Here is a 13,424-nt window from a genome sequence, read left to right on the forward strand (position 1 = left end):
ATCTTCAAGGTTTTGCAACAATCACCCCCCTCCAATTCTAGAACATCTTCATCACTCCAAAAAGAAACCTTGTGCCCATTAGAAGTCACTCCCTATTTGCCCCTCTCCCCAGCCCTGGCAACATATTAACGTACTTTCTCTTTCTCTATAGATGTACCCATTCTGGACATTTCACATACATAGAAATCACACAATATGCAACATTTTGTGTCTGGTTTCTTCCACTTAACATGTTTTCAAGGTTCACCCATGTTGTAGCCTGTATCAGTACTTCATTTTTTAAATAGATGAGTAATACTCCATTGTATGAATATGCTACATTTTTTATCCTTCCAGTCATTGATGAACATTTGCATTTTTTCCATTTTGTGTCTATTATGCATAACGCTGTTATGTACATTTGTGTATAAGTTTTGTGGGTTTGTATTTTCATTCCTCTTGGGTGTATGCCTAGGAGTGGAGAATATGGTAACACTATCCTGAGCCCATTGAGGACCCACCAGACTGTTCTGAAGGCAGCTGCAACACTGTGCAATTCTGCCAGCAGTGCATGAGGGTTCCAATTTCTACATGTCCTCACCAACTTCCATTGTTCTTTGTCCTTTTGCTAATTACAACTATCCTAGTGAAAGTGATGTAGAATCTTACTGGAGTTTTGATTTGCATTTTCATAATGAATTATGATACTAAACACCTTTTCATGTGTATAGTGGCTATTTGTATATCTTCTTTGCAGAAATGTCTATTCAAATCTTTTGTCTATTTTTAAATTAAGCTATTTGGCTTTTATTATTGAATTGTAAAAGTTTTTATATAGTTTAGATACTAGTCCTTTATAAGCTATATTATTTGCAAAAATTTTATCTCATTCTGTGGTTTCTCTTTTTCACTTTTTCTATAGCACTCTTTGAAGCACGAAATTAAAAGCTTTCTTTCTATTTTGATGATGTCCAATTTATCTATTTTTTTCTTTTGTTGCTTGTGCTTTTGCTGTCATATCTAAGAAACTGTTGTCTGATCCAAGGTAAAAAAGATTCACACCTGTGTTTTCTTCTTTTAGCTCTGACTTTGAGGTATTTGATCCATTTTGAGTTAATTTTTGTGTAGAATGTGAAGTAGGAGCCCAACTTCATTTTTTGCCTGTGGATATCCAGTTGTCCCAGCACCATTTGTTGAAAAGACTATTCTTTCCTCATTGAATTGTCTTGGCACCTGTTGAAAATCAATTGACCATAAAAGCATGGATATATTTCTGGACTCTCAATTCTATTCCATTGATGTATATATCTACCGTTAGGCTGATTTTTAAAAGAAGGTGCTTCCTAGGAATATGTTCATGATTGAAGGAAATAATATATACAGAGTAATTAATACTAGGCTAAAAGAACTAAACACTAGCAATTTTGTGACTGCCTCTGGTGCTGTTACTGCTGCGTTCCCAGTAAACACTCCTGGACTGGTAATGTTGCTAGAAGATCACCAACTGGCAGAATTTTAAACCAGAAAAGACCTGAGAATTCACAATTTATTTTTTTCACTTAGAACCAAGCAACTTAAAACAAACAACTGAACACCACCACCACCACCACACACATACACGTGTGTATATGCACATGTTAGCCAGAGGGGTTAAGCGATTTACAAAGATCATACACCTATGGAGGAACCAAGATCAGATCATTTGTCTGACACTTCATGTCTTGCCTTTGGCACCATATAATTTCTGTATACAAAATATGGCATGACCTAGCCTATCATGTATGCTATAATTCCCAAATTATTCTTACCTACACTTTATGAAATAAACTTGCTTATTAAAATACAAAAGTTAACCCTACAAGAATAAAACACCAATTCTTTTATGTATTATTTTTTTTTAAATCAGCTTTGAGTATAATGGAGAACATTTCATATTTATGTTAGCTTTCACATGGTCTCTTAATATTTTGTTATTCCCTGAGGATAACAAGAAGGAGAAGAAGGAGGAGAAGGAGGAGGAGAAAATAATAGTAATAGCTATTTAAGTCTCCTTAAAACATTCTCTCTAATCTAATCTCCATATTCCTGTGTGATGTATCTTTTTATGCCCATGTTAGGTAGGGGAACCTGAAGCTTAATCACATCATTTTTTTTTTTAATCACACAGAAAAAAGTTGGGGAAAAAGGTATTCAAACTTTAGCCTCTATTACTCCAAATTATAATACTTTTTAAACGGTGCCATCCAGTCATAAATAAAACACTTGCAAATACTGTGGCTGGACAGAGTCAGAGTAGGTTTGAGATGGGTGAAATTAATGTCCTTGAAATAATGGCACATGGTGCTAAAGCCTGTACTCAGTTCCTTCTACAAACAGAAACAGACACCCCCTAAGAGAAAAGAGATAAGAAAAAGCCAGGCAATATCTTTATACAAATCTGTGATTTGTCCCACTCATTTGCTGAGGCTCAATTATTCAGCTAAAGAGGAAGAAATTGATATTTATTTAATATATACTTTTTACCCTGGAAGCATATATAATGAAGTCTTCCCAGTTATCCAAGGTGAACATCAACTATATATAAGCCCTGATTTAAAGTTGAAGGAACTGAGATTTAGAAAATGAGCAATTGGGCACAGACAAGGCTTATTCTAAATGGCATGAATAATATAAAAAATGAATATATAAAAATAAATAATAACAACTAACAATTATTAAGTACTAATTTCCAGGCCCCATGCTAGTGTGCTATATACATTGCTCCTTAATTTTAACAGCTAGAATTAATTATAGACAGAAAAATGCTGTCTTAATTTTATAGATGAAGAACTGGGGGTTCAGAGGAGTTAACCCAAAAATATCCAAGGTTGCACAGGTCTTTTGGAGCCTGGAACCTAAGCTATGGTAATGGCCTTCTCATAAGCTGTTTCAACTATATTATAATCAACTTTATGTAAGGTGGTGTTAATATGTCAGAATGTGTGCATTTTAACCCCTAATTAACTCAGGTTTGCTCTCCCACAAATGCAAAATAACATGTATAACAAACTACAATTGACCTTTGAATATGAGGGATAGGGGCGTCAACACTCCCCCAATAAGGTCAAAAATCCACATGAAAACTTTCAACTCTCCAAAAATTTAACTATTAAGAGCCTAATAACATAAAACATTGGTAGCAAATATTTTATATGTTATATGTAGTTTTTACTATATTGTTTATAATAAAATAAGCTAGAGAAAAAAATGTTACTAAGAATCAAAATGGAGAGAAAATATATGTATAGTACTGTACTGCACAAAAACATTATATGTGTACTCAAATCTGTGTTGTTCAAGGCTCAACTGTATATATAGTAAGCATTTATTTATTCAGAAACATTTTATTAAGCACCTGTTATATGCTTTATTAAGCACCTGTTATAGTTCTAAGTACTAGTGATATAATGGTTTATACAGCCTATAGTTTTGGACCAGAGAGACCTTAAACAAATAATTATAAAAATGAATATAAAAGCACAAAACTATATAGGAATCATTAAGGAAAATTTAAAGTTGAAGAGAAATTATAACAAAATAATATGAATTAGATAAGTTAGGGGTAGGACTCAGGTCAGTAACAAAGACTACTCTGAGGAAGCAATGTCAAAACTGAGCCCAGAAGGAAAAAACATAAGATTAAGGTGGGGGGGGGGTACTTCAGGTAGAGGAAACGGGAAATATCAGATCTCTAGGATGGAAAACACTTGACAGATTATAAGATATCCAATTTAAAAACTGATTCATTCATACATTACATTTAGAGGGGAAAAGGATGTTACTACACGTAGGGTTTTGTGTTATATAACAGGAATACAAGGATAGAGCAGATTTCTTCCATGGAATAGCTTAGTTGCAAAGATAAATTGTATGATAAAGACATAAACAAGAATGCCTAGGGAACAAAGAGAAAACAGCTAGGGCTCATAAACGAGCTCATATGTGAGTTGAGTGTTGAAGGATGAGGTGTTCAAATGGCTCAGAAGTAGGCAAGTGCTTTCCCAGCAGAAGGGACAGTATATGTAAAAGCACAAAGATGAGAGAATGATGTAGCCTTAGAGAAGTATCTGGGGTCTACTAGTTAGAGAAGAGGCTAGTAGGCTATGGCCAGACTGTGAATGGTTTTGTAAATCCTGTTAAGAAGTTTGGATTTCCCAGTCTTAGCAAGGGGCAGATTGTTGGAGGTATTCGACAGAACAGAGATATTTAAGAAGTGATTGTGGTAGGTGTATGGGGTTTGAATTATAAAATGGAGTCAGGTTGAGAAATGAAGAATTTTGTAACATTCAAAGCTATAGACAATAAACTTCTCATGGCCATGTGATTGGAGAAGATGTGCCAGGTTCAGGACTCACTGGTATGTTTAAGAGCAGCTGGCCATTCTGAGGGTAAAGATAGAATTTGTGTATACCTTATGGTAACCCAGAGCCCAAAGATACTTTTGCAAATCTGCTTCTTCCTCAAGACAATTCATTGCTATCTGATAAAATATTATCTGTCTGTCACTTTCTGTGTGTGGTATGTGTATGTGTATATACATACATAGACTGGCAGACAACATTTTATGTATGTCTAATTATACATCTAAATGTCTATATCTATTTAACTATTTTTATCTATTTATGTTAAATAACTACAATTTGAAATTCTTGTAGTTGTCCATTGAACAACATGCACTATGGAGACCCTATTGTATGCAACCCACCACCATCAAGGACAAGATAACTGGATGCATTCATGATCAGCAGAGGTGGGGATCCTAATATCTGCAGATCTGACTAAAACACACTATGCTATTTGTCATCTTTTAATTAAACTTGTGTAGGTCCTCTCATTTTCAGTGAATAATATTGGTTTTTGGTTAAGATTTTTGTGTTTACCTATATATATATAGGTAGCTATAGATGGATATAACTATATATAGGATATAGATGGTAGCTATAGATGGATAGATAGATGACAGATAGATGGATGGATACATACATACATACATTCATATATACATAGATTGACACATAAATTTCATAGATACTTAGAAACAGATAGCATTTGCCACAGATTAGTGTTTGCAAATGGAACAAAGGTCTCCTATAAAAATATGTAGAAACATTTATTCACTTCCAAGAGCTCCTTCAAAAAATTATCATGCTAACGAGGGGAGGGTCATAAAAGTATTGCCAAATTAAATTCAGATTTAAAATTAAATTAAAAGCGTTGAGAACCTTCCTTGAAGATGCTGCTTGTCAAAAGCACACCCTGGGGGAAACAAAGATGTCTAAGATGGACTCCTACCTTCAGTGTAAGCAGTGTGCTGGGGAAGCAACAGGAATGAGGTGGTTTTGTTCCTTGTGGTAAGTGCTGTGAGGGAATTTTTTAAAATTTGTTTACAAAGTTTATTTATTTTTGAGAGAGAATGAAACAGAGCATGAGCAAGGGAGGGATAGAGACAGAGAGGCAAACAGAACCCAAAGCAGGCTTCAGGCTCTGAGCTGTGATCACAGAGTTTGACACAAGGCTGGAACCCACAAACCATGAGATCATGACCTGAGTCGAAATAAGACACTTAATCTACTGACACACCCAGGCACCCGGGATTTTGTTTTTTTAGTGTTTATTTATTTCTGAGAGAGACAGACAGGCAGACAGAGTGCAAGCAGGGAAGGGGCAGGGAGAGAGGGAGACACCGAATCTGAAGCAGGCTCCAGACTCTGAGCTCTACCTGGGGCTTGAGCCCAGGAGCCATGAAATCATGACCTGAGCCAAAGTCAGAGACTTAGCCTACTGAGTCACACAGGTGCCCCAAGTTCCATGAGGGAAGATGCACTGGAAGGTCATTTGAAGCAGAGGAAGCAGATTATGCAAATATAAATATTGTGTTTGGAGCATTGATAAGATGTTGACCAAAGAAGCAGCTTAACTTAATGGAAAGAATTCGGCCATTTACTAACCATGGCATTTTGGGGAGTTTACCTAACCCTCCACATGCCTTAATTTCTTCATTTTTCATGGTGAGAATATTTGTTTTATTTTTTTTTTTTAATTTGTGAGGAAACCATGAGATAATACATGTGCAAGCAATTTAAAAATAAGCATTGTGTATTAACACACATAATTACATTTGCATATTAATAAGGTTATCATAATTGAGAACATAAAGAACTTTTCTTCCTCTCAATCCCTTCTCTATGTTTCCTTTCTTACTGGTATCCATACCCTTGAAACTATGGTTATCTTTCCTCCTTTGAGAAAGTGGCAGCACCATTCCTGAAGTGCGGGGGGGGGGGGGGGGGGGCGGGTGGCAGTTAGTGATGCCTGGGGCTTGGTGGAAATGTTTGGATTAACCTTTGCAATGCCATTCCAGGAACCTGCCTCCTAATGGGTGACATTGACTGAGCACCTGGAGAATGAGGAGTTCATGCTAAATATCCATGGGATTTTACAAATACCTATTAATCCAGGACTCCTTGAACTATCAGAGGGAATATAGCATGTACAGAACTGATGATTCAGACCTGGGGGTCATGTTGGGAGATCTGTCCCTCGGCATCATAGCTGCAATGCACTAAATTCTCCTCCACTAACTTGACTGTATAAACTCCTCTCCTGAACTGTATCTACCTTAAGACCAGCACCAGGGAGACTCCTGGGTCCAGAGAAAGAAAACTTCAGATGGTCTAACACAACCAGCTAAAGCAGACATTATTCTGAGAATATTGTGGAAGGTGCACTGAAGTTGTTGCTTTATAAAAGTGAAAAAGTATTGACATTTCTAAGCCCAGAACTATTTTTTAACAAGCTAGAAAATACTGAAAAACAGGTAATACAGTTTTCTCAAGAGAATGCAGTGTAGTTAGAATGCACACTATTTTTTCCCAGTGTGTATTTGGGTAAAATATGTTCAATGAAATTTCAGGCCAAATCCTAATGCAGAAATAATCCAAAATATGGCAGATTTATAGGGTAGGCAATTTTTATTTATTTGCTAATGGGGATTCTCTTAAGAAGTCCAATGTTCTACTTCTTACTTATGGCTTCTCCTTGAAAAGACTTACCTCTAAGTTCTCCGCAGCATAAAACTTGAGGCTGCAGAATTGTCTGCATCAAGCATCAGCCATAATTCTCCTTTGCCACTGACTCAGGGTGGTTTGGAATCTACCAGCACTCTACCTGTTTGGTAATTAATAATTCATAATTAAACTGGCAGTTTGAATAAATCAGCATAGCCGTAGGCTTGGAGCCTCTCTTACCGTCCCTTTGAGAATGTGAGTATAACAGAGAAGAAAGCTTTAGGTATCTGAAATCCTCCATGAAAAGGTTTGACCTCATACCCCCACACCCATCTCATAGTTTTTGGATTTGTTTAATCTGTTCTTTGGATCTTTCTTTCAAAGAGGAATTAAGCAGGTACCCTTGTCAGCCTTTGTGCCAGACACTGTGGAAATAGAGATGTATGTGACTCCATCCTTATCCTCAAGCAACTAAGTCTAGGTAAAAAGACAGGCATGGAAAAAAAAAAAAAAAACAGCTGTGATACCACATGCTCAGTCCCCTCCCCATGGGAAGTTCAGACAAATATAGTGGGAAAGACAGGTGATTATCTTTTTTGGATTTGGGGAAAGTTAGGGAAAACTGTGGAGAGGACGTGATCTTTGAGGTCCCTTGAATGAGGAGTTGTATCTTTTCAGGTAGACAATGAAGCAAAGAAGAGGAAAACAAAGCTATGCAAGTACTTGCACTTTTGCCACACTCTGGGGAGAGCCTGGGTTGAGCAGCTGAACACTAGCAGGGTGTGGTGTAAATGGCCACATCCTTGTCAAATCAATCAATCTGAATATTATTACTGAGAATAATACTTACCATAAAAACATGCTATGCAAATATTTATAGGCCAATACCTCCTTTTGAGTACAAGGAATCATCCTCATGTATTTCTTTTCTCCTTTGTTTCTTTACAGTTCCTCCCCAGATCATGAATATCTCCTCAGACATCACTGTAAATGAGGGAAGCAGTGTGACCCTGCTGTGTCTTGCTATTGGCAGACCAGAGCCAACTGTGACATGGAAACATCTGTCAGTCAAGGGTAAGGCCTTTGCCTGTAGGAATTTTTCAGCATTATTCTATTATTCTATTAAAGACTCTGTTCTAATACACAGCAAAATTTTGGGAAATCAGAAAGTAATGCTGTGTTTGTAGCATAGTAACGTAAAAGCAAACAGACCACATGCATCAGTCACCAAGTACTCCATTAAAACAAAAGGATTTATAGAGATAAAATGTGCTGAATTATTTTTCTTAGTCCTTTTTATGACCATAGAAGACTTGTTTTCCCAACCAGGAAGAACAGAGGTGCCATAAGAATAACTTCCAACAAAGACACAAATTTCTCATCTGGAGACCCGTGGGTTAAATGGTAATTTGCCCTTTCTCTAAAGAGAATGCTAGAAGGCTAGAATGCCCATTATAAATGTTGGTGTCACTGTGCATCCAAGAGAGAAAGGATCTCCTCATTCAGTACTTTTAGAACATTTCCCCAGACCTGTACCTATTTGACGTATACATAAATAGTCCTCCTGGGTGGAAGAAGGAGGCTAGAAATGGTGAAGCACCCCTAGATATGAATGTCCTGGGTACTCGATCATTGGTATTAAACATCAGTTATGATCATCTCCACCTTCACAGGAAGGAAACCAAAAGAATGGTTCCTTATCCTTTTGGAACTAAAACTTACTCCAAGTTGAACTTGAAGAGATGAACACAGAGTCACTTGGTATATTTACACATTAGTAGAAACTATGATTAATTCTAGAAATTATACAAAAACAAATGTTCCCTCAGGCATTAGAAAATCCAAACAGAAATTTCAGTGAATAGGAAAATGTGTGGGGTATGCCTGTGTGTGATGAAAGAATAGCCTAGATCTAGAGGAAAATGTAGGAACAATCTTAGTAACCTTGAGATAGAGAAAGACTTACTAGGACATCAAAGGCTCTAATCATAAAAGAAGAAAATATGAATAAATATGGTTTGGCATTATTTTCTCACAGCTGCTGTAACAAAGTACTACAAATGGCATGGCTTAAACAACAGAAATGTATTTTCTTATAGCTCTAGAGGCTATATGTCCATGATCAAGGGTAGGGAGGGTTGGTTCCTTTTGAGGGCTGTAAGGGAGAACCTGCCCAATGCCTGTCCCCTAGCTTCTGGTGGTCGACTGGCAGACATTTGTGTTTCCTGGCTTGTAGGTGCATCACCCTGATTCCTACCTTCATGGTCACGTGGCCTTCTCCCTGGGTGCCTCTCTTTGTGTCAAATTTTATCTTTTTATTAGGACACCAAGCATATCAGATTAGAGCCCACACTAATGATTTCACCTGATGTTGATTAACTTTGTAAAGACCCTATTTACAAATCATATTCTGAGGCATTAAGGTTAGGACTTCAGGGTATCTTTTTTGGAGGAGGTGCAACTTAACTCATAATGGCTTCAACAAAATTAAAAACACCATTAAGTGTAAATGAAAAGACAAGCCATAGACTGGAAGATAACATTTGCCATACATATATCTGACAAATAATTTATGAACTTTGTCTGGGCTATATGTTTGGGCTTTACCTGGGCTATATGAAGAATTCTTACAACCTAATTCTAACAACCCATCTTGAAACGAACAAAAAAAAAATGAACAGACAATTCACAAAATAAGATATATGAATAAAATAAGCACATGAAAATATACTCAATATATTTACCACAGAAATGAAAATTCAATCATAATGAGATGCCACTACACTAGAATGCTGAAACTTTAAAACAAAAAAAAAAAAAAAAAAAAAAGAAAAAGAAAAAGAGAAAGAGAAAGAGAAAGAAACTGACAGTATAAAATGTTGGTGAGGATGTGGAACAACTGAAAATCTTACACATAAGTCCTGGGACTGTAAAATGGTATAAGCACTGTGGAAAAGAGTTTGGCACTTTGTTATGAAGTTAAACATATACTTAGCATATGACCCAGAAATTCTGTTTCTAGGTACGCACCAAAGGTAAATTAAAATGTATGTCTACAAATATGAACATACACGTTCATAGCAGCTTCACTGATAATAGTCTCAAGCTAGATATAACCACAAACCCTCAACAATTAAATAGACAGATTGTGTATATTTAAACAACAAATACTTCTCAGCAAGTAAAAGGAACATATCATTGTTACATGTAGCAAAATAGATGATTCTCAAAATCAGGCTGAGCAAAAGAAGACACAAAAGTACATAGTGCATGAATTCATTTATAGAAAACTCTAAAACAGGCAATACTAATTTGTAGTGACTGAAATCAAGTCAGTGCTTACCAAAAGCAGGGATTTGGGGAGATGTGACTACAAAAGGGCCCAAGGGAATTTTTTTTTCAGGTGATGGAAATGTTTTATATCTTGAATGGGGTAGGGTGCTGGTTATGTTGCTACTTACATAAGTCAAAACAACAAAGTGTACACTAAAAAGAGGAACATTTTATTGTATGTAAATTAGAATCTAAATGAAATTTTAAAAATACACATATAACAACATGGGAAATAATGATCTGAAAATTTGCCCCTAATTTGTAACATCATTTATGGAAGCAGTACTTCCTACCTGAGAGACTGGATTTTTTTGTTACTAAGAGCATCAGTTAAGTGTTCACTCTCTCATTTCCTCCATGTAAACCAAGATACATATGTCAGTCCCTGCCTTGTGGTAGGGAGATAATAAATAAATCCACTAAACATTCTTTGTATACAGAACTCAGATATCAAAACATAAAATGTCTTTATGATAGAGTAACATTAACAAGAATATTAAAATATACATAAGAGACATCAGAAAGCCTAACTTTAACATAAATGGAGCAATAGCTTATGTTACCAAAGGCACAAGCCCCATGGGAATATTGCTTGGACTGAGTGACAATTTTGGATTTAAATTACATACAAAATTATGTCTAAACACCAGACCAATTTTTATGTATCTGGTAAATTCAGATGTTTTTGTAAATGCTTGTCATCCAAGAATGCATTGATTGAGTACTAAATACAATCCTAAATACATAGTTTTCTGAGCCTAGAAATTTTTTGAAAGGCATTTCACCTTTGTGTAAGTGTTTTGAAGGAACTCCTTATAATGGTACACTGGTAAGGTTTTCCTCTTAAAATAAAGGAGATTCGTCCATATTCCCAATCTTTTATACAACATAGTAGTTACAAGTCAGTCTCAAAAAAGCTCAGAAAATCCTACATTTAAATGATGCCTCTCCTCTTCAAATCTTCCAGGCTATGATCTACTTTCAGTTGCCTTTCCTTTTCTCATGGCTTTGGCCTTCACTTTGCTGTCTTTAGTTCCCTATTGTCTCTTTCCCCCTCTCAATGACATTTAAGCACTTAAACTCAAAGCATTGTTTCCCAAATTTGAAAAGCTTTGGAACCTGGAGGATTTGCAAATTTAAAATGTGCATCTGCAGAGTGTCTACCAATATTTACTTTTAGAATGCTATTTCTTCTATCACATGGAGTTGAGAAGGTCTTGGAAAGTTGTTTTAAAGGTCTAGAAGAGCAGCCAATAAAACTTGAATGTCAAATAGCATTTTTTTTAGAACAATGTGGTGGTTAATTCAGCATGTAAGAATAGGAAATAAAAGTTGCAATGATATTTCCTTTGAAATTCCCATAAGATTATAGTTGAGAATTTAGCTAACTGGACAGCCCTGTTCCCACAATGCTGATGCAATACTTGAAATCTGTTGATTAAATGTGGGGATCTATATAACAGAAATGAATAACTAAACTTTCATTTAGAAATAGAACATTTTAATGAGCAGACAATTAAAGATCAAGAATGGTAATGTTTATGGTTTAAAAAGACAGACCAAACACATGCCACCAATCCCTAGAAATTACAGGGAAGAGGTAAAGACTAATGATCCAACAAATCCATTATCACACTGGAGAATAATCCAAAGCTTGCATGTATCAGAATCTATATGAAATCTAAAATATAAAAAATAAACAGATGTAATGAAAAGAAAAAAAATAGTTCAAAATACATGAGTATGAACTATACCTGAAATGACATATAGTTGAAAGTGGAAAGTTTTAGGGAAGACTGGGTGGCTCAATCAGTTGTGTCTGACTTTGGTTCAGGTCATGATCTCATGGTCCCTGGGTTCAAGCCCCATGTCAGGCTCTTTGCTGAGAGCTTGAAGCCTGGAGCCTGCTTGAGATTCTGTGTCTCCCCTCTCTCTCTCTGCCCTTCCCCCGCTCATGTGCTCTCTTTCTCTCTCTCAAAAATAAATAAACATTTAAACAGTTAAAAACAAAAAAGAAAATGGAAAGGTTTTAGGTCTTGGTACACTGACAGATGTTTAACACTGATTGGGGCTGAGGTAGGGAAGGCAGGGGTGCCTGGTAGCATTTGCCGATTTCCATGGTGTAAATATTCCCATCGTTGCCACTTTCCTGGGAACCCCTTTGAAGTCACTGTGTATTGTAGGCTCATTTTCACTTAAAAGTGAACAAACAAACCACAAAACAGTCCTTCTTATGAAAGTAGGCTGAAATTTTTGGAAAAAGTCACCAAGATCTCAGATGTAGATCTAAAGTCTCGCCAGCATCTGTGTTCTCCAGACACGGATACCCCATTGGAGACCTCTGGCCTTCCAGCTTCCTTTGCAATCTTGGAAGAAGAAACTAGGTTTTCCTGGAGGACATCTGCCTCACCTCTGAGGAAAACTAGAGATTTTTTTACAGGATCATAATTATTAAGCATTGTAAACATGTCAAAGGAAAGTGCTGTGCAAACATACATTCAGAGGTTTTGCAACTGACATGGAAACCACTGAACATTTGACCATGTATTTATTCTTTATCTTCAGATATAAAAAAAAATATTTAATTTGTTTTCAGAAGCAGATAATGGGTCTTTAAAAAACATTTATTTATGTGGATTTGTTAGAGAATATAGTGCTTGTTTAACAACCTTCACGCACATAAAATCTGTACTGGGTGACCTCCATCTTAGGAATTAAAATAATAATCACAGGCTGCTTCCTCAAAGAATTCCCCCCCACACCCCGTAGAATGGGCAGGTCCTAAAACAGGCAAGCGAAGTGGACTGGCAAGTGGCCAGTATGTTTGGAAAACATTGCAAAACAGGTGAATTCCAAGGACGGTTTTCTTTTCTTCTCCTAAAGGACAGGAGAAGGGGCACTAGGCCAGCATTCACGGCAAGTCCTATGAACATAACACCATGAATAATGTAAATCCAAAGTTTCTTAGTGTCTTAATCTTAAGTTGCAAAGATGGGTGTGGCAGAGGAAACAGTACAGGCCATTGTGTTCTAAGGAGGGTTGTTGTTCCCTCTTACAATGCCTTTG

The 13,424-nt window shown here is 36.4% G+C and overlaps 1 protein-coding gene across 6 annotated transcripts in view; it reads left to right on the forward strand.

Moving 5' to 3' along the window:
- OPCML (opioid binding protein/cell adhesion molecule like) overlaps nt 1-13,424 on the forward strand; it is a 1,060,877-nt gene that overhangs the window by 950,917 nt on the left and 96,536 nt on the right. For all 6 annotated transcript variants that reach the window (XM_027036945.2, XM_027036948.2, XM_027036942.2 and 3 more), the window contains one exon: nt 7,974-8,099. In XM_027036945.2, coding sequence (XP_026892746.1) covers nt 7,974-8,099 — 126 coding nt within the window. The remainder of the gene's footprint in view (nt 1-7,973; nt 8,100-13,424) is intronic.

Source organism: Acinonyx jubatus, chromosome D1 (genome assembly GCF_027475565.1).
Source record: "Acinonyx jubatus isolate Ajub_Pintada_27869175 chromosome D1, VMU_Ajub_asm_v1.0, whole genome shotgun sequence".
NCBI lineage: Eukaryota > Metazoa > Chordata > Mammalia > Carnivora > Felidae > Acinonyx > Acinonyx jubatus.